The following is a 21,278-nucleotide window of genomic DNA, read 5'->3' as shown; positions in this document are numbered from 1 at the left end:
GTCTCAATACAACAAGGAAATCTAAATCAGCCAATTAAAAATGTTTATTTTAAAATAAGCCAGGTATAAATATACGATATAGTCTAGAGAGAAAATCTGGGAACTCAGTAAATATGGGAAGATCTGCTACCTGTCTCGATGCCACCCATCCTCCCTGTGCTAGAGGCAGTATAGATAAGAATCTCTCCTGCACTGTGTTGGATACCTGGATTGACACTGGGATAAGTGTTTGTTTTTGTTCTTTAGGGTCTAAACAATAAAAGGTCACACTGTAAATCTGTCTCTTGCCTCTTTTATTAGTAGCTAATCTACTAAACTCCTCTAATCTAGGTAACAGTGCACAGGAAGAAAAAATCGAACTTCACATCACATGGAGAGATGCAAAAAATGGGGACTGTGGAGTTGCACAAAAAGCAGACTAGTATTTAACAATAGGAAAATCTGATTGTAAAACCAAAAATGTTTGCAACAAGATGTACTGTAAACCATACTACCGGAAATGAAAATACCCTTTTCTGAAATCGCCATCTTTTATCTGGGTCATATTCATTCTGGATTTCCATAGAAATTAATAGTCCAGAGAAGCAGATCATAGTTGCAGTACACGTCAACCAAATCATCATGTCCAGAATGCAAATTAATTAGGGCACTTCACTAAAAGACTTCATGCAGGATTGTTTTTCAACCTATGACTGTATGTATAGATGGATACATGAATAAACACTTGAACTCTAGCTAGAGAATAATCTGCAAACTGTATCAACAATAGCTTTTAGCACCTGTCTATGGAAGAGTTCAAGAATTATCTACAGTTCTTATCATGATTCCTGACACTTCAGCACTTACATCTTTGTTTGAACTTTAAACATATGTTTAATCCCATTCAGATTTTCTCTGTATTTATTTGTATGCTAGCATTCTGAGTCGGTTGGTTGCTAATAATAGAGCAAGCAAAGTAATATAAATATAGATGTGTCTTTGGGGGAGAGATGGGAAGCAGGTAAGAGTGGACACTACATGAATAAGAGCAGGAAAGGAGACTTGGATATGGAAGACAGTGGGTGGTGGAGAGGCTGCAGCCCTAGTCCTAGTTTCTGGTTGACTCTTTCAAATTCGAAGTTGTATATGCTTTTGTTTTTTCTTGAAACCTTACAAGTTATATTATGCTTGAATGTACTGCAAATCGCATACTGGCTAGAGAAAAAAACCTAATTGCCAGTTTAGATAGCAAAAGCCCAAATGTGAGTTGTCCCACTAGTAAGGTGAAGTGCAGCTACTATATTTGCTACATACCATATGCAGTTTCCACCCAAAGGTCAGCTCCCCAAAATTGGGGAGTGTATCTTAATCAGGGAAGCTGATTTTCTTTTCTAACTAGAGGCTGAAGGTACTGTGTTGCAAAATGGCTTCCAGCTCCTCTATTAGCAAGCAAGCAGAAGAGGAGGAGTCCAGTGTTAGCCCTTTCACAGCCACTCAGCTTGGTGGCTGTGAGAATCTGGCAGTAATTTTGCAGTGCAACCTCTCTGAAAAAGCCAGCTCTGGGTCATGACTGTGGAAAAATCTTTTTGGTATTATGCATTCCAAAAAAACAAGGTGCCGGTCTTATTTGGGGTCATGTAGTATGCAAGAAAATACAGCATTTGTCAATCCTGGTAAATACTATGAAGTTACAAGAGTTTTGGGGTTTCTGTATTAGGTTGTTGGACAGACTTACTGTTTCAAGCACTTGCAATGCTGTGATATGCTCCAGAAAGCAAGTGTGTTTCCAGCTAAAGCAGCACTTCAAAATGGCCCTTGGTAAAAAGAGGAACATCTTTTGAAGTGCTTCAATTTAAAATGCTTCATAAAATATCTGCACCTTTCAATCATCTTCTGGCCTCCCACAGTATTCTTTTCTCCCTCCCCACCGCCCCCTTGCTGCACCCAGCTGTCCTCCGGAGCTGCTGGAGGCCGAGGGTCCTTCCAGACATGCAGGTAAGGGCACGATAGTATCTGATGCGTGATCCACAAAATCACGCTTCCTGCCACGCCACACATACATGGCAGGAAAAATGATTGTGAGGTTGCACGTAAGATCCTATCTTGCCTTATTCCTAGTGCAGGGGAAGCCTGGGATCACTATCCCAGGCTCACCCTGTACCAGCAAGGAGGGAGGGCCCTCAGCTGACAGGACTCCCAGCTCCAGGGGTGCATAGGGCTCAGCTGTCAGGGCTCCCAGGCACGGGGGCACATCTGGCCACATGTTCAGTTAATGGCGTGCTAGGAACCAGCCACAGTTGTTACGCTTTTTTTGTGGAATAACATGGTGGCTTATTCCTCATTTTATTGTGCCATTAATTGATTGAACATGTGGCCAGATCACAATTTAGACATGATTAAGTGGTTAATCATGTCTTAAGTGTAACCTGTGGTAGGGACCTGAGAGTCATACAGATTTGTACTCTTCAGCCCTGTTGGCAGAAGAATGCTCCTGCTGTATGTCTTCTCTAGCATTTTGAAGGACCTAAAGTTGTGGGTCACACATCTCCATGATGCTAAAATGTGCCAAGTTTGAAACACTCTGGGATTTGGGGCATTTTGGGTATATGTCTGTTTATGGCCACAATTTGTGCTTGAAGCTGTTCACTGCAATGGGTTTTTAGATAACTGAAGTTTCACACCTCCCAGTGCTCTTGGAGGAGAGAGAGAGAGCTGGGTTTCTACCCCTCATGACTTGTCTGATTCTTGCTGTACCCCTATGAGGGAGAGAATGATCCACAGTAATCTTCCCTTTCTGTTGCTGGTTGTGAGAAAGGCTACGAAAAGCTATGACAGGTTGGTCCCTGCTGGTTTTTTTGGGTGTTTTTTTTGCAACAGATGTGTGCGTGCATGTGTGTATGTGTATAACTTATTGTCAAGCAGTGTTCAAATAGTGGCTATGAAGTTGAATGCTTTTGTTAATTTCTGCTGTTGATTAGAAAATCTGTGTACCAAGAGAGATGCTGGTGTTGTCACTCTGCAGGTTTGGAAAGATGCAACTGCATTTCTTTGCAGGAAAGCTACCTCTGCAAATATTACTTTTTTTCTTTTTGAGTAGGGCTTACCTCTGTAGAATTTAGGTGTGTTAGGCCTTTGTGCTTGGCATGTGAGCGAGTAAGTGGACTTTTCAAGCCAAATGTGGCATTGTCTCTCCTTCATATGTTATCATCCTATATCTTAATATTGAGCAAAATATCCATTTGCTGAAAAAGCATTTGTCTCAGTCAGATGGTTAGAGTCAATGAAGTTTCCTGACCCATATCTAAGTTTAAGAGCAATATAAAATGGTATATCAATCATGATTTTTCATTAGATCATAGGCTCTGTCTTTGATATGTACTAACCTGTAAAGCATTGGACTGTGACAGAATATAGATCTTTTAAACAAATATTTCAGGAGTGGATCTGTTACTGGTCTTGCACAGGTGATTCTACATAGGTGAATTGTGAGTTTGAAATATCCAAGTTTCCAGTGCTCAAGTTTAAATTAAGATAGGTATATTGAAAATGGAAGTCTACTCTTCCTTCCACTTTAGTCTGAGAACAAGTAAGATAGCGTGAACTGGTGTACTGTGATTATTTGGACAGTATGATAAATAATCTCTCATCAGAGATGCAAAACACTGGTTAATTCTGTATGACAGACATTAAAATAGAAGATGTTCCTGTGAAAATCTGTGCAAGCCTATTTAAATTGTAGTTTTGCGCAGTATTTAATCTGACACTATATTGTACCTGATTTAATATACTGTTTTAAACTCTTTCACAATGCAGATGAATCTGATAAATACATGAGGGAAGGGCTCTAAAATATTTACAGCTGGTAGTTTTTATTATCATTTTATCAACCCTTCATTTTTTGATATATTTCCATAATAATATAGGTAAGAATAAGGCTAGTTATTGTTGTTCATCTATTAAGCTGTTACAAAATTTGTTTGTAAAAGTAGAGCTATTAATAAACCATTTGTTAAAAAAAGTTTTATCTCTTGTTTTTCGCATTTAGGTGTATGATTGCTGATGAGGTAAGTAATGTTTCCTCTCTTGTATTGTTTTTGTTGTTAGCATTTAGTATGTTGCTTATTGGAGGGGTAGATTGGGGGTAAGAGAAACAGTTATTACAGTGCTCCTCAGATACACAGAAGGTCTCTAAGCATGAAAATTTAAAGTTGAGATTACTCAGCCTGGTTTAAGGTCAACTTGAATAACCTCTTTTGTTTTTAAGATGAGGTTTTAATAATTGTGTCTAATGGAGGTTAAATATCTTGTGCTTTAACTTTTGCAGTGCATTTAGCAATTATATTTTTCTAGTTGGCTATTTTTAAAACAGGAGTGAATTATCTTTTGAATTCAAGTGACATTTTTAAACGGATGACTTTTCTAAATGTAAATATTAAGTGCAGCAGAGCAAGTGCATGAAAACATAAAAATAATACATTATTTTCGGATTAAAACAGTTCTTTATTTTTTCAGGGAAATGGGAGAGTAATACTTCTTAAAATTAAAATCTGTTTGTGACAATGTGAAGTGCTTACCTGCACTATATAACTAACAATAAAGCTTATACTTTTAAAAGCAGTTTGGGAAAGAGATTCTAATAGGTCTGCATGGGCTCTCATATTTTAAGTTGGATAGAGATTTCTTTTATATTGTCTTGTTACAAGTGACTGATTGCCCAGATATAGATTGGAGAATAAATGCTGCTGATAATGGGAGGGGCCAGTTATTTCTGGATGTGCTAGCTGATGGGTCTTCATTAAATTATAGTCAGTGAACCAAGGTGATGCCATTTTAAATTTGGTTTTGAGTAAGCAGTGATAACGTAATAATAGAGCTGGTCGTTGAAGACAACCTTTGTCCAAGTAAGCACAAGTTGATTCAGTTTATATGAAATGGAGGGAAGAACAAGAAATGCAGAGGTGCTAATGAGCTTGGTAAGCTTAACCTAGCAGGCCATGGACAAATGAAAATATCCCAGTAAACAGAACTTATCACTACTAGTTCAAAAAGCCAGAGAGGAGAATTAGGGAAGATACACTCCGCAGCCCAGAAAGTTAACAAATGCAGGCAGTGATGAGGCAGGTATTTTGTCTATGGTGTATCTCTCAAACTCCCCTCATTTATACGGCAAGTGCTAACCCAAAAATGTTACGTATTCCAAACACAGCAGTGTGTCAAAGAAAGACCATGTCTTGCTTAAGGAAGTCCCAAACCATTTACAAGTCAAGGTCCACAAGATGCATTTTAAGTTTTGAACACAATTTTCTATGGTTCTATGATTCAATGAAATGGTAGCTTCTTTCCATGTGTTTTTTCATAGATGGGGTTGGGGAAGACAATTCAAGCAATTGCCATTTCTTACTACTATAAAAAGGAATGGCCTCTTTTAATAGTAGTCCCTTCATCTCTACGGTACCCTTGGACTGAAGAAATGGAGAAATGGATTCCTGAACTCTGTCCAGACGATCTTAGTATTATTCAGAACAAAACTGACATTGGGTGAGTACAGCTTCCTACTCTTCCATAGCAAGGCTCTACTTTTGATTTGTTCAGTAAACTCTTAAAAAATTATGCAAAATATTATGTAGCTTGATACTCAGAAAAAGCAAAAGATGCTCTCGTATCAATGCATGTAGCTGTGAGTCGAGCAGTCTGGGTTCCAGGTCAGGTTTCTAATGTGGTCTCAGGGAAGACATTTAATTTCCTATGCTTTAGTTTTTCCATTAGATAAGAAAAAATTAAAGGGAAGTTAATACTTCCTTCTTTCAGAGGAGAGATTTGAAGTTGAGGGTTCTGATTTTTGGGAAGTGATAAATATGTACCCCCTTTCGTGCCTGAAGTTAGGTGCACAAAACCATTAGTTGCCCTGGAGAATCTTGCCCTTTAGTTTTATATTTAATGTAAAAAATGTAATGTGAGATCCTCTTCTGGAAGATGCAATACAGGTAAGGAAATTGTTTATGTAGTTATTAGTATATTTGCTTCATAAAGATTACTTCTACATTTTTTGCATAGTAGTTAACAAGGAATAAGAAGGTTTATCTCAAATCTTCCTTTCTTAACAGGTTGAAGACAATGTGTTCAACTCTAGCTGTCCCCTGTCTGTCTCGAACTCTTAACAAAAAATACTTGTTCTTGGTTTCAAATTTTTTCAATTTCAGTGTCTCTGAATTGAAGGTATTTGAAGGTTTGTTGAATTAATGCTCTCGTTCCAAGCCTTCAGCTTGCCCGTCACATATACCTCATGTAAGTTAGAGCTCTCTTAGCATCAGGCCAGGTTATAACTACCTATAGCAGTAGTTCTTAATGGTTTTAGACTTGGGGCACCCTCTGAAAATGCTTGTTCTTTGCTTTTATTCATTTTTATTTTATTCATTTTTTAATGCAGAAAAATAATAGAGCAATTCTTTTATTGCAAACAGCTCAGAAAGATCAAACATAGTAACGCATTTTTTTTGATATGGGATTCTTGCTTGAAGTCTTAAATCACATGTAGGTGTTTACAAACCTAACAGTGCTAATATTACATGATACCCCACGGCACTCTTAAAAAGGGCTCATGGCACCCTGGGTGAGAATTGCTGACCTAAGGACTGCATATACAAAGTTAACCTCATCATGTACTTGTGGTTCAGTCAAAGTCATCTTTGGCATAGCCAGGGAAGACTTTTAGTATAGTGGTGTGAAACTCACTTTTGTTTGTACAATAAGCATGCTCCTATAGTGAAACAACTGAGGTGAATTACTGTAAATAGAGCCCTCAATGAAACAGGGTCAAAGTTATATGTTTTGCTACATGTGTATCACTATAAAACAGGGTGGATATAAATTACATTGTAACAGCTTACACCCTTATGATTCCATGCCTTGGTAACTCATGCATTTGTCTGCACCCTTGAAGAGCTACCAAGCCATGCATATTTCTGTTTTTTTTCCTTTGGCCACATAGTCCTGTTCAGTTGGACAGTCCTGGCAAGGATGGTGCATCTAACCAGCAGTTTCCCTATGTGCAAAACCACCATGTTATAATATTAGTGAGTGCTTGATATGCATGGTATTGTACTCTTAAAGAGTACAGACAAACATATGGGATTTGGGAATCATAAAGATATAAGTTCATAGGTTTCCTGCTTGAAGAAATATTTGAGGTGGGGAAGGAACACAAATTGACACAATGCCACCAAACGAATCTTTGGAACTTGCTTGTAGGTGCATTTGCAATGGTTCTACAAATGCTTACTAAATGTATGGTTTGTAAATGTTTCAGGTTTGTAAATGTTTCAGGTGCTAGCATAATTTGGCTTAAACATCAAAATTCTCTAATATCAATAGTTGTGATAGGTGATTGTATAGATTTAGTTGCATTAAGCCATATGCACATTGGAGAGGTGTATCTATAGAACTTATTCAGAAGGTGATTTTTGTTTCTTGCTGATTAGTCTTGTTGTTATAAATTAGTAACCACATATCTGGATTCTCTCTTCCAGGAGAATATCAACCAGCAAAGTGATTGTTTTGGGTTATGGCTTGCTAACTACAAATGCACAGACATTAATAGATGCTTTGTACAAACAAAACTTCAAGGTGGTAGTAGTTGACGAGTCTCACTATATGAAATCTAGAAATGCAACCCGCAGCAAGATTTTGTTGCCAGTTGTCCAGAAAGCTGTACGAGCCATTCTCCTCACTGGAACGCCTGCTCTAGGAAGACCTGAAGAGGTATAAAAATGGCCTGTCAAACAATTAAAACATTTTATCATGATTAGTTGCATGATTAAAAAAATTAGTTACAATTAATCTCGATTTTAACTTCACAGCTAAAAACTCAAAATTATGCACAAAAAAACTCAAAATCATGCAAAATTATGCAGGTACTTCGTATGGTTGCAGGGTAGGTGTGGTGTGTGTGGGGGGTGGGATTTGTGAAGGTGTGGGGGTCTATGGGTGTGTATGTGAGGTTTGGAGCCCAGGGAGGGGTGTTGCCCACAACGGGGCCTGGAGCCCAGGGAGGGGGCACCTCCGCACACCCTGGCAGGATGCCCAATCGAAGAGGGTCTTTGCATAGCCTCCACAGATCTGGTGCATCCCCACTGCCTGATCACAGCCCCAGCGGCAGTGGGATTATCCCACTCTGGCTCCAGTATTGGGGGCTGCAGGCAGCCCAGGCTGAGGGTAGCTGCTCTGGTGCTGGCCCTGGCTTGGGCCTGAACTTTCCCCACTTACTTGCTCAATGGGTCCCAGGCATTCCTGACCTGCCCAAGGAGGCCAGGCAGTCCCATCATGGCCCAGCACTACCTTTCCCAAACCCTGGCGCTGCCATCCCAGCTGCTTAGGGCCCTGGTTGGGTAGGTGTTTCCCCCTGCCTTCCTGCTGCAGCCACCTGGAGACCACGTTTCACCAGGACCCACACAGAGACACTGTGACAGGGCTGCCTGGCACCCTCAGGCCCCACGACTTGGGCTCAGGGTAGGTTAGAACTGCCAGGGAGCTCCAGTATGAGCCACTTCCAGGCCTCTGGGTCCTAGGGAGAGGCAATGACAGCGGGTTTGCATCCTACACTCATGTGGAGGCAAGAACTCTGACACCTTTTGCTTCCTGATCTGAGAGATTTCAGGACTCTTAAAGTATTTTCAAAATTCATTACTGTTTTGTAAAAGTGTCAGGTAAAAATGATTGTACCTTCTGTTATACCACTATAATGCAGTTACCCAGAACTCATGCCTAGGCTGCCCTATGACTCCTCTGCACTGCCACCACCGCCCCGTGTGGCCACCCTGGAGGTGGCGGTGAAGGCAGTGGGGCAGGGCAGCCCAGGTGCAGGCTCCAAAGTTTTATTTAACGCGTTAAAAAAAAATCATGTGTTAATTGGTCTTTGTGTTAACTGTATTTCGAAACATGGAGACTTGAATATCTAATGCTTGATTTTTATCTTGATTTTAATTGATGTTTTTAGAAAACATTTCTGTTTTTACTGTTTTAAGTATGAGAGAGTCCATTCTTGAAAGAAAGTCAGTATTTGCAGTGCTGGACTCGTGATGCTGGTGGGGGGTTGAATGCACCTGGTTGCAGCATGGGCACAACTAGAAGCTGTCCGTCTGTTCCCCACTGGCTGCAAGTTGTGCCTGCGCTGCAGCTGGGGAGCCAAGAGGCAGAGAAGGTGGTGGGGAGAAGCAGTGGCATGCTGGTGCAGCTTCTGGCTGCCCAGGCCCAGCACAGGCCTCACAAAGCCTTCTGGCTCCATGAGCCATATGCTGTCCACCCTCAGTGTAACATATTAGGAAGGTAAATCAGTCTTTGTAGGAAACAACTGGCTGAATAAGTATTGTTTTGCATTTTATTTTGGGTGCAGCAACATATTTCAGCATTAATTTGCATAACTGTATATTGGGAACAAGGGCTACAGGTTGTAGGCACTTCCATGTTTGGAACTGATCAGGGACACACAGCCTTTTTTCTGAGACTATCCTTGTTTTTGAATGTGATTTACTTTATGTTAATTGCCCCCATACAAGTCTCTGGAAAAAGGTTGAAGTGTTAAAATAGTTTGAAAAGGCAACTATTCACACCTAGAGAAAACAAACTTGGTGCATAGGGAATACTAGCTTAAAATGTTTAAAAGGGCAGAAGGGCAAGCTGCTGCTTTTGTAGATGCACACCTGTTATGGGAGCCAATAGCAAGAGACTCTTCTGTTGCTCAACAGCCGCAGCTTGAGACCATCACCACTAACAAGATTCAAATGAAACATTTCTTGAAATGCAATTATTTGAAATGTACTATAAAAATGCAAAGAAGTAGCCATCTCTAGCAAATCATTGAGGACAGATTTCTCTTTCTGGCCCAGAAAATGTGTATAAACTAGACCAAAACAGCAGGCTTTGACATTCTAGTTCGTTATTGAAGGTTGTTCCTACTCTCTGAGGTGATGTGCATGAAATTACAAATCTAAACTAAAATCATTTGCTTTGAACCAAAACTTCAAACCAAAAACTTTGGTTCTGATCTGAACACTGTCTACTTTGGTTCAAACCAAAATGTTGAACCAAGAAAATCTTTGTGCAGAATAAAAATGCAAAGCACATCTAATCAGAAACTCTGCAAAAGGTACACGAGTTGCAATGACTCAATGAGTTTTATTGTCAGGATGCACAGTCTTTTCCATCTTATCCTTCTCTCTCTAAGCCCCGTGCCTTGGACTTGGGACCTACACAAAAATAATGTGTATTTTGTATTACTCTCTTTTTCTTTTCTCTGTAAAGTCCTCAGCTAGGTTTTTCAAGTTGCTCTGGTGTACCATCTATAAGCATCTTTTTCAGGCATGTTTGTATGATTCAAGTTTTATATTGACATATTGTTGCACTATTAAACAGCGTGCTGACAAACTGTTCTTCGGTAAGGGGAGATTACTTTTAAATAGACCTACGCTAAAAGTATAGAGAAAAATCTGTTTTAAACATTGTTTATATGGCATGAGCATACTTAGTTTAATAATTTATGTTGGTGTGGTTTTGTTTACAGCTTTTCATGCAGATTGAAGCACTTTTTCCAAGAAGATTTGGAACATGGAGTGAATATGCAAAAAAGTATTGCAATGCTCGTGTCAGGTACTATGATACCTGCCCCTTTATTTTTCTGTCAGTCTTGGGTTTTTGGGGCAATTTTTCCCACGCAGGGAATTAATCAAAGAGTGTAATATACTGTGTGTTATAGGTTCATTTTTTTTATACCATATTGCATGACCCAGTCTTCCATGAAAGTTAAGCTGGGGATGTTGCAGAGGAGTTGCATTGTCTATGCAAAGTGGAGGAAACTTGTTTTGTTCTTTTGCACCTGATGAAAGACTTAGGAAACCTTCTTTTGCTGCTATACCAGTTTCTTCTGTTTCTCTTTTTAGAAACTGTTATTTCATGTTCAGGGCAGGATTGGACTGACTTGGAACTTTACTCTCTGAAAGTTTTAGTAATTATTGCTGTTTCATAAAAAAAATGGAAGCCCTCTGTGATGTCAGTTTGGCCAATCTATTAGCCCAGAGGTGAGCAAAATCTGGCCTGCAGGCCGGATCCTACCTGTAGTGGACCCCCATCGGCCCCTGTCTGTATGGCTGCCAGCTGGTCTTCATAGCGACCCCAAGATCACAGGGCTGTGACAGCATAGGGCCGGAGCTGGGGCTGGGACAGAGCCCCAGTTCTGCAGCCCCGTACTGTCATGACCCTACGATCCTGGGGTCTTCGTGGAGACTGGCTGGGGACCATGCCGGCAGGGGCTGCTGGGAAATGGAGTCTGCCATGGGCTGGATCCACCATTTTGCCTACCCCTGTATTAGCCAATATATGAAAAATCATGAAAAATCCATTGAAACAGGAAAAAAAAAATAGTTCCTCTTTTAATTGCTGACCCTTGAACGACTTAAATAGTAATAGTTGCCGTTTTTCAACTTCAGAGTGATTTGCAGGCAACTCTAGGGAGTAAAGAAAACAAATATTTTTAGTTAGTTTAAGCCTGGTTTTAACTTGGGGTTTCCTAATTCCCAGGCAACTGGAAAATATATACATCCTTCATTTCTTTAGTATCCAGTCACTTCACAATCAATGATATGGCACTGTACCACTTAGGCATATGGAACTAATAGTATTTTCAAGATGAAGCACTTGGGTGCAATCTAAACCAATTATAACATTTTCAGAAGCATGAAAGAGACTTGCGCAGTGTCATGGAGTATGCCCGCAGCTTGGCTGGCAACTGAACCCAGATACCCTGAGCTCCAATTAATTCTCCTTTTTCCTACCTCCTAGATAACTAGTTGCTAAAGATGATCTTGTGCTCTTGCTCTTGGCATAATGTAAGAATAATTTTCTCTAAATGTATTCTAAATATAACATAAAAGGGGATGGATTACAGTTTTGGATTACCAAGAAGTTGTGGTTAAAATACCTGGTTTTGCAAAAATTAATTAATAAAACCATGTGTCAGGCATCCAGGTTTAAGTTGTATTGGTCTAAAGGAAAAAGCATTCAGGACTTGTGGTAGAAGTGATATCTTTTATTAGACCAACTAGATTTTTGCACAAAAATTTCTTTAATTGCAAGCTTTCAGGCACAAACACCCTGCATCAGGCGTCAGAGAAAAGGCTGTAAAAGTTCTCCTGGGTAGAAATGAAAGTTCACATTTCAGCGGAGATCTAAAGGTGGTAAAATCTTCTGTTTGGAAAAGTCTGAGCCTAATCTGCATATAAAATGAACTTTTCCAAACAAGAGATTTTACTACATTCAGATCTCCTCTGAAATGTGAACTCTCATTTCTACCCAGGAGAACTTTTACAGTCTTTTCTCTGATGCCTGATGAAGGGTGTTTGCACCTGAAAGTAATTTACCTGCAGTAATTTTTTTTTTTTTTTTTTTTTTTGCAAAAGTTTAGTTGGTTTAATAAAAGATATCACCTCTGCCACGAGTCCTGAATGTTTAATAAAACCATGACATTTCACTGAGAGGCAAAGAAATGACTGTGAGGGGTGGTTTGGGTTTTTGGGTTCATTTTTTGTTGGGGTTTCTTGTTTTATCGCTACTGAATTAACGTAACTATAACTTCATACACACACACACACATATTTGGAAACTTAGATTTAGGAGGAGAAGTTTCTATTACATAAGGAGATCTATTTTGGCACCTAAATTTGCTTACAGCTGGATAACATTCATAAAAATTCATATTGTAAGGTTCTACTTTCCTACAGGCCTCCTGTCTTATGTATTTCATCAGTATTATTAGACAAAGCTGTTTCATGGCATTTAAGTCAGATTTCCAGACAGAGAAACTATTTTTTCCTTGGTGTTTTGACTGTGAATATGTAATTTTCACACCACAAATGTGCGTGGGATATACATTGTGGTTTGCTACTCAATTCTAGATGATTATTTTATTTTTGGAATGCCATAAATGTACTGAAATCAAACCAAGTGAAGGTTTAGCAAGCTTTTAATAAATAAGTTTTTAAAATCATTGGGCTGAACCTAAAATGTCCTATGATGAAAAGCCTGATCAATTATTTTGTGCAATACTCTCCCTACATGCCCTTCCACTAAGATGTTCATGGTCACCTGTTTTTGAAGATGAGAGGTCCAGAGGGAGTTCACAAGTCTTCCTGCAGTTTCTTAATTTAAATGCTTAAAATGACAACACATTACTGCTAATTGGGACAGAGAAAGCCCCTCCTATAGGTAGCATACACAGCATTTGAGAATTTTATTCAGGGGGAGCAGATTCAAGCAAATAGTATAGTCAGCATTTTCTTTCTGAATACAGTTTCCGCATACACTGGTCAAACTTCACCAAACTAGAAATTAGTTCCCCAAGTCAGTTCTAAACAGCAAAGTAAAATGTTGTTGATTAAAATCTGAGGAAGTATAGAATTTTTTTCTTCCAGGTGTGTCCAAAACATTTCTATCTCAAGAATATGCTTACCCTGGGCATACCTCCAAATGAAATGGAATATACAGTATTATTACCCTTTTCCTGGCAGGTCTGATAGAAAGGGAAAAGAGGTGAAAACCAATGAGAAAGATGAAAGGGGTACCGAGTGGGTAACTTCCTGTACTCTTGTCTGCTCATAAATACTACTAAGAGGGTTTTAAAAGTGATAGCATTTGAAGTATAAACAAACATAGATTTTAGCTGCTTATCAGGACTAGGCATCAGCTGTTATGATCAGATTTATGTCTGCATGATCTCATAGTGAACCAGGTTAGCCAAGTCACTCCAGCTTTGACCCTGAATGAAGCAAGTGAAAAGTTGGAGCAGTTTTGCTCCACTTGTATCACTATGGCACCCTGCAGACATCACAGTTGCTTCACAACAGCATGTAGAAGTGCCCTTTGATATTGATTTGATTGCGTCTGTCTGGACATATGGAGACCCAGAGGTTCCCTGCTAGCTAAATTTTTCACTGGCTTCAAGGAAATGGATTCACTAAAGCCCTTGGAAATTCTCAAGGCAGTTACAGCAGGAGAAACAAGCATGGTGATCGTCATCCTTTGTCCTGGCCATGCTGCAGTTACAGTGCTGTATGGCTGATAAAGTACTGCTTGTTGATTCACAATGCACTTAAGACATGGTTCTATTCTTCTTTTTCAACTACTGGAAATCAGCATTTTAGCACCCATAGGATGTGTAGGGTTGTCTTGATGCTACTGTGTTAATTGACTGTTCCCCTGGCTAACTGCCTCTTTGTTATAATGTTAGCTAGTATTACATTTTAAGGTGTACTCATCACAGTACTCTCTTCATAAATATAAGGGTTTATGCATTTTTTCTATGCACAGAAAAGGAATTTTTAAGCAATTTGAACCATGACCTTAGATTTTTTTCCCCTACATTTTCTGTCACTACCTATTCTTTCTCAGTCAGGAAAAAGCAGTTTAGGCAACACAAACTCAGCCACCTGCTTCTTTCTCCTCACTGTAGGGATTCCCTGGGCAGAGGACATGCTTTTGGGGCAAGGCTTGTTTCACTGCTAATCTTACCTTTTCATTCTCAGATTTTTTGGTAAAAGAGCTCAGTGGGATTGCAGAGGGGCTTCAAACTTGGATGAATTGCACCAGCTGTTAAGTAATATAATGATCAGACGCCTAAAGAATGAAGTTTTAACTCAGTTGCCTCCCAAAATTAGACAGCGTATTCCTTTTGATCTCCCAGATGCTGCTGCAAAGGTAATGATTCTTATTTAGTATTTTTAATGATCTAGCACACTTATTGCTAGCAGTAATATCTTCCTAATTTCCCCTTTCTATCTGAATTATTTTAATGATTATATTTTACATAACTCATTTTTGTAAATGAATAATTAACTGCATCTTGTAAGTCATGAAAATCATTACCTAATATGCCTCTTTTCTGTACATTCCATACACAAATGCTATATTAGAAAGTCTGGGTTCAAGTATGTTGTTTGAAGTATGTAATGAAATACATATTTTTAATTGTATGCTTCTTATAGGTATGGATCTACCTAAGTTGCAGTGAACAAAGGGGGTTTTCATGGGACACTTACAGCCCCTTGCCACTGGCCAAGTGTGCTGTGGAGCCCTGCCCTTGTCACTGATTGGTGGAGAGGGATGGGGGCTGTGCAGTGGGCAGCCCTTTCGGCCAATCAGCAGTGGGGGGGAAGCCATCATCTTGGCTGCTCCCCTTTGTGCTGATGGCTTCCCCCTGCTCCCCAGGCAGGTTGTGAAGCCAGGACCTTGTGTTTTCCAGATGCTCCAGTATACGTGCGTTATTTAGAACCCTTTTTCTCCCCAATATGTATTTTAGGGAGAAAGCTCTTATCCTTTGATATATAACGTTAACAGAATAAGCTTTATTTTTATCCACAGCTAATTGTAGGTTTCTATAATTGGTAGGCCATCACATGTTCCTATCTCTGGACTGATATTTACCTGTGAAGAAGCTGGATATATTTTGCTTCTTCCCTTTCCTTTTTGCAGTAGACATGATTCACAGAAGCATTAATTGTTCTGCCTTTTATACTGTTTCTCTAAATGTTGTTTTTCCTTCTCATTCAGGAACTGAATGCCAGTTTTGAAGATTGGGAGAAATTAATGAGGACTTCAGATTCAGATGCCACTGAAAGTCACTTTGTTCAAATTATGGGTCTAATTACACACATGTATAAACAGACTGCCATTGCCAAGGTAAACCTTGGAATCTTCATTTAACTTACTTCAAATAATTGTTGTTTTATTTATTTATTCTAGTTTTATATTATATTTCCATTTCCCCAGTCACTGTTAACTAAGTAGCTATGGGTCTTCAAGCTGCTTTACATAATCAGTAGTGTTGGACACTTGTATAGTCTTTAGTTTCATAGAATCAATGAGTCAGAAGGGACGTAGACAGATCATCTAATCCGACCCCCTACCATGGGCAGGAAGGAGCACTGGGGGTGGGAGGGGTCATAAGACCCCAGCCAGGTGCCTGTCCAGTCTCCTCTTGAAGATTTCCAGGGAAGGTGAGAGCACCACCTCTCTGGGAAGCAATTTATAGAATCATAGAAAATTAGGGTTGGGAGGGACCTTATGTGGTCATCTAGTCCAACCCCCTACTCAAAGCAGGACCATCCTCAACAAGACTCGTATGTCTTCAGTTTCCTTAACCCTCCCCAACTAGATCCCATATGTCTTAAGTTTCCTTAACTTAAGACATTTTTGTTAAAGGTAGCTAGCTAATCTGCATGAAATGTTCTTCATGACTTGTGATCTCTCTACTTTAAGAACAAGCTAAAGCTGTTTGGCAGCCATTGATCCTCTATAACATGGTGTACACATAAGAGGTCTAGACAGATGCCTGATGAATCCATTTGGGCTGACAAGCCCAATTCAAGAGTGACAGCTTGTTGCAAGTTTTACAGATCCATATGTTGTCTGAGTTAGAGTCCGAGCATGCTGCTTTCTTCTTTCTTGCTTTGCTTTTATCCTCTGGATCAATGCCGCTTCATGTTGAGCTGAACCTAGTGCCAGATGTTCCCTCCAGATCAAACAGGGTTCTGCATGCTCCTCCAGCTTTCTACGCTGATGTTGAATGACTTCATATCATTTTTGCACACATTATGGTACTGCCATCGAAAACGACCCTATTTTCTAGAGCCATCTCAGATCTCACTATACAAAGTATTCTTGGGGATATAGCCTCCTCCCATTCTCCCGACATGACAATTCCATCACTACCTCATCTTCTTGATAGTGGTTTTGTCTACTATATATTCCAGGACTTCTGTGTTTGGTATTTTGTCTTCCAGCTTTATTCTTTCTAGCTCAAAGATAAATTAGCGAAGTTTTTTGACTGAGTTCAGATTTCTAAAGCTGATGGAATTATTATTGAATGATGATCAAGAAGAGACGACTTTCTGGTTATAACATATCTGAGTTCTGCATTGAATGTCTTGTCTTATCATTGGTCCTGATCCCTGTCTTAACTTCTGTAAAGAGTCAGTTTTGCTGATTTGCTCTCGCTAAGACTCCCCTCCCCTCATATGTTTGCAGACTCCATTGTCCTTTTGATTTTCAGTGTTTTTCAGCGATTCCTTCAATTTTTTTCAGAATGCAGAAATAAACCTACTTTGTAGGCTAAGATCCTGTGCCCATGATTTTTTTTCCAGACATTTTCAGTTTTTAGCCCTTTGCATCAGATATAATGCCCTTCTTTGTGGTTTTTCTCTTTTTCAGTGATGATGATGTCATGGTATGGATTAATGAAGCTGTCTTGCATAATGCTCATCTAGCATTGTAAAATTGCAGATCTGCTCTTTTCATAGTCCTGAGCATTACATTTTCAATAACTCTGTATGATGTTAACTCTTCTGCTTTATTTAGCAGAAAAAATGACAGGTTTTAAAAAATGGGGTTTTTTTGCTTTTCTTCCGTGGTCATCCAGGTCCACAGCTAGTGCTTTGATTATAGATGGGTTAGGAATGGGGTGGGAAGCCGACCTGGTGCACCTATAAATGCAGGGGATGTGGGCTTAGTTTTTTAGGAGCTTTATTCTTGCTTAAGAGCACTGAACCCACTTTAATATCAGTGGGGAGTTTGGTGCCGAAGGAGTTGGGCACCTATCTCTGAGGATTTGACTTTGGTCTGGAGCACAAAGCTATCAGGCTAGTTTTACATGTCTTACCATCTGTTGTTCAGAAGTCCACAGCGCAGAGCCTGACAACACCCGTCACATGCTGTATAAACTTTCAGTTCCTCTGTGCATGGAATCCATCAAGCTGTGGACATGGTGAGAACAACATGAGTTACCTCTGATTGATTGCTGTTCACCTCCTGGGCTCTAATATCAGCTTGGCAGATTGCCTCAGCGATACACAACTCATGAGTGGTCATTTCAGAAGTTTGTCAAAGAGCCAGTATTCCTGTATTTGAAGTGCCTGGTGATAGATTTTTTTTTTGCCACTGATGTCAATACCATGTGCCAGAACTTTGGTTTGACAGGAGATATAAGTCTGGAGTTGTACCTTGATGCCTTGTTTATATTTTTCCATCAGCCTCTCAGATTCCTAGGATGATTTTCCAAAATCAAAGATGACAAACCCACACTAAGGCTCGGAGCTTGATGTTGGCTGAAGCAGTTCTAACTGACTGGTGTACTACAAATATCTGTCCAGTCTCAGAACCAGCTCACAGACTGTCTACATCTCATTACAGAGCATTGCAGCTAGAGCACTTCCAGACCCAAAGTCACTGCTTCTCACGTGCTGGCTGGTTAAATACCGCAGATCACAGATTCTTGTTACAGATCAGGGAAGTTTGCATCTACTAGAAAAAGTATTCAGCTGAAAGCAAGATATTCTCAATATGGGCAGCACAACATGAGCTTAAATCTAGCCTATGCCTCAAGACCACAGATTCTCAACTCTCTGTTGCACTTAGGCTAGATTCTCATTTGCCTGTTTTAATGTCCAGCTTGTGGCAATTCGTACTGGTCAGCCGTCCTTTGGGGTCAAGGAGACTGACATGAATTTGCTTTGCTCAGTGTTCAAGCTTCAACCGATCACTACTGTATAATTTAGCTTCTGTATAAGACAACAATTAATTCTAAATGGCCTTCTCAAGGTGCAGCTTCCTACAGTCTCAACTTGCCATCCACCTGTGTACAGTTATCCTCGGGCCGTTTTCCCCCTAAGTACGGAAAGGTGTGTCTGTATTTCAATGTGAATTAACCCTCTGGGAGCTCTAGGCTACTGCAACCAGAATACTTATGGTACCCACGCTAGCTTGTTTAATAATAACTTGGATAGCTCTTCACTAAGCTGCTGTGTGCTATCTGAAAGAACTGGAAGCTTTTCAAAGGGAGAAAATCACCACCAGTTGAAGAAACCAACTGCTGCCTACAATCTCAACTAGTCATCTTGTGCCATGTGGAGCCTGCATTCAGACCTTCAGACAGTTCCTTGACCTCACTCTGAAGACCGTGAATGGACTGGGGAACAGGGACTTGGTAAAAGACAGGTTCACTGGAAGGGAGGGTAAAAGAACAAGTACAGCTTTCAGGAGAAGAGAAGAAGGTTTCTGGGATATTAAAAGCACTGACCAGAATCTAAAGGGCTCTTAGATTAAGGCAAAAACTGAGGAAGAGTTTCACATGCAAGTTTTTAATACTTTTGCCATAGATCTGTCTCTCTTTTTATGTGGTGTCTGTGAGCAAGAGGTATGAGGGGTTTAGTAATACCTTTGCAAAGTTTCTGTACCCCTTGCTTCTGTGATCGTATAGTCACCAAAGGAGTAAATACATCGGAGGCTTTCCAGCTTTGAGAGTGAGCAAGAGCTGCTGGGGCAGCTTGGGAGCACTGGCACTAGTTCCAGGACTATGCAGCTGAACAGTGAAGTCTCATTTCTCAGGGAGGGGTGCTAGACAGAAGATCTGTACTCTTGAGTGTTAAAAGGCCTAGAGCCTGAGACATTGTTTAGACTCTGCTCAGAGCCTGTAAGCCAAAAACACAGGATTTAGTGTGGATCCTAGTATAGCAGTCTGGTAAGAGCTGTAAGAAAGTGCAAGATTTTGGTGGGTTTTGTTTGTTTCTTTCCTCTCTCCCCCTGCCCAAGCATCTGTCTTTATGCTTAGATTGGTTATTTTTGGTTATTTGCAGACTGTCAGAGCTATAACAAGCTAAGGCTTTGTGTTCTCTCCTTTGCAACAGCTGCTCCGAACTAAACATTTTCTGGCTAACTTGCTTCTTGTGACTCTGGAAATAATGCAAGCTTGTGTCATCGCCTTAGGTAGGAAGGTGGAAGTGAACTCACAAATTCCTTTCAGGTTTAAACAGTGCTGGTTGATAGTACTCCTGCTTGTCAGAGCAAATGAGGAGGAACTCCACATGGTCTGTGCTGTTTCAACGGGTGTACAAAACATATTGGCAAGTAAATAAGGAGAGATAATTTTGCTGTCTTATTGTATAAGTGTAATGCCAGGTCTTGTATTATGTTTTCCTTTATTCCAACATATCTTATTCCTGCCTGCCATGGTGTGAAAGAGAATATGAACAGATGGCATTTTTACAACACTAATTTGTGTTAACATTTCTTAGTTGAGTGCAGATTTACTTTGAAAGAGCATATAGTAAAACGTTTAGGTGTCATCTATCTTAAGTTTATCCCAATGGAGTCATTTGCTCAAGGCAAACAAGGTTTTTAGTACTGGCTACCCTGCCACCTCCTGACAAGGTGTGGTAACAGCATCCTGCTGTCTTTACTTTGCTAGGATTAGCAGCTTCTCTTACATATTTACTGTAATTTACACTAGTATACAAAAGCAATATTAATTGTACAAGAGTATATGATCGTCTGGTTGATCATTTCCTGTTAGCTACTCCAGAGATTGCCATGCTAGGCTTCAGCCACTGAATCTCTAGATATCTGAAAGACAGTAACAAAACTCGCAAAGCTTAAATCTTGAGGTATGTAGGAACATTGTATGGCATCCAGTGCTGAGAGTGAATCCGTTATGCAACTATTTCCAAGTTCTTTATTCTTCAGACTACCATCAGGTTAAACACCCCCTTTCACAAATCTTTACAAAAGGTGTGAGCCTTCTTGTTTATGCTTCATGTTTTTCATAAGGAATGTGTTGGGTAAGAGCAAACACACATACAGATAAGCTTTGCAGAGTTTATCAGCACACCCTTGCTTTTACTTTGAAGATAAAGCACAAGGCTTCATGAGAAAACAGCAAGTTTTCTAATGAAAACTGCAGTGCCCTTAAGTGTACCTCATATTCTTTTAGCTGTCCCAGAGTATTTCCTAAGGGAAGTAGACAGCACACAGTATGCTTTCCCGGACCTTGATTGCTTCTGCAACTACCAGTCCCTCTCACAAAAGCTAACTCAAGTGTTTTCCTTCCTGTGCAAAGCTTTCAATACATTTATTTCCCTTTGTCTTTCATTTGTATATCATCCTTTTTCAACTGTTACGGTCTTACTGCTGCTCAGTTTTTCAGTGCTCTAAAATCTGGCCCCTGCAGACATCTGCCCAAGCTAATTTGCCAAAGTCTCAGCTAGCTTGTTCCTAGAATCATAGAATCAGTGATTCGGAAGGGACCTAGACAGATCATCTAGTCCGACCCCCTGCCACGGGCAGGAAGGAGCACTGGGGGTGGCAGGGGTCATAAGACCCCAGCCAGGTGCCTGTCCAGTCTCCTCTTGAAGATTTCCAGGGAAGGTGAGAGCACCACCCCTCTGGAAAGCCTATTCCAGGCTCTGGCCACCCTTACAGTGAAGTAC

At 40.1% G+C, this 21,278-nt stretch overlaps 1 protein-coding gene across 1 annotated transcript in view; it reads left to right on the top strand.

Annotated features, from left to right (window-relative positions):
- Positions 1-21,278, top strand: part of ZRANB3 (zinc finger RANBP2-type containing 3) — a 94,731-nt gene that overhangs the window by 27,337 nt on the left and 46,116 nt on the right. Inside the window, exons 3-8 of the mRNA XM_019553997.1 lie at positions 4,025-4,043; positions 5,339-5,517; positions 7,506-7,737; positions 10,535-10,620; positions 14,547-14,718; positions 15,571-15,699. Of these exons, the coding sequence (XP_019409542.1) occupies positions 4,025-4,043; positions 5,339-5,517; positions 7,506-7,737; positions 10,535-10,620; positions 14,547-14,718; positions 15,571-15,699 (817 nt within the window). The remainder of the gene's footprint in view (positions 1-4,024; positions 4,044-5,338; positions 5,518-7,505; positions 7,738-10,534; positions 10,621-14,546; positions 14,719-15,570; positions 15,700-21,278) is intronic.

The sequence above is a fragment of the Crocodylus porosus genome, unplaced genomic scaffold (genome assembly GCF_001723895.1).
Source record: "Crocodylus porosus isolate Cpor-Errol unplaced genomic scaffold, CroPor_comp1, whole genome shotgun sequence".
Taxonomy (NCBI): domain Eukaryota; kingdom Metazoa; phylum Chordata; order Crocodylia; family Crocodylidae; genus Crocodylus; species Crocodylus porosus.
This window is presented reverse-complemented; position numbering and strand designations above follow the sequence as displayed.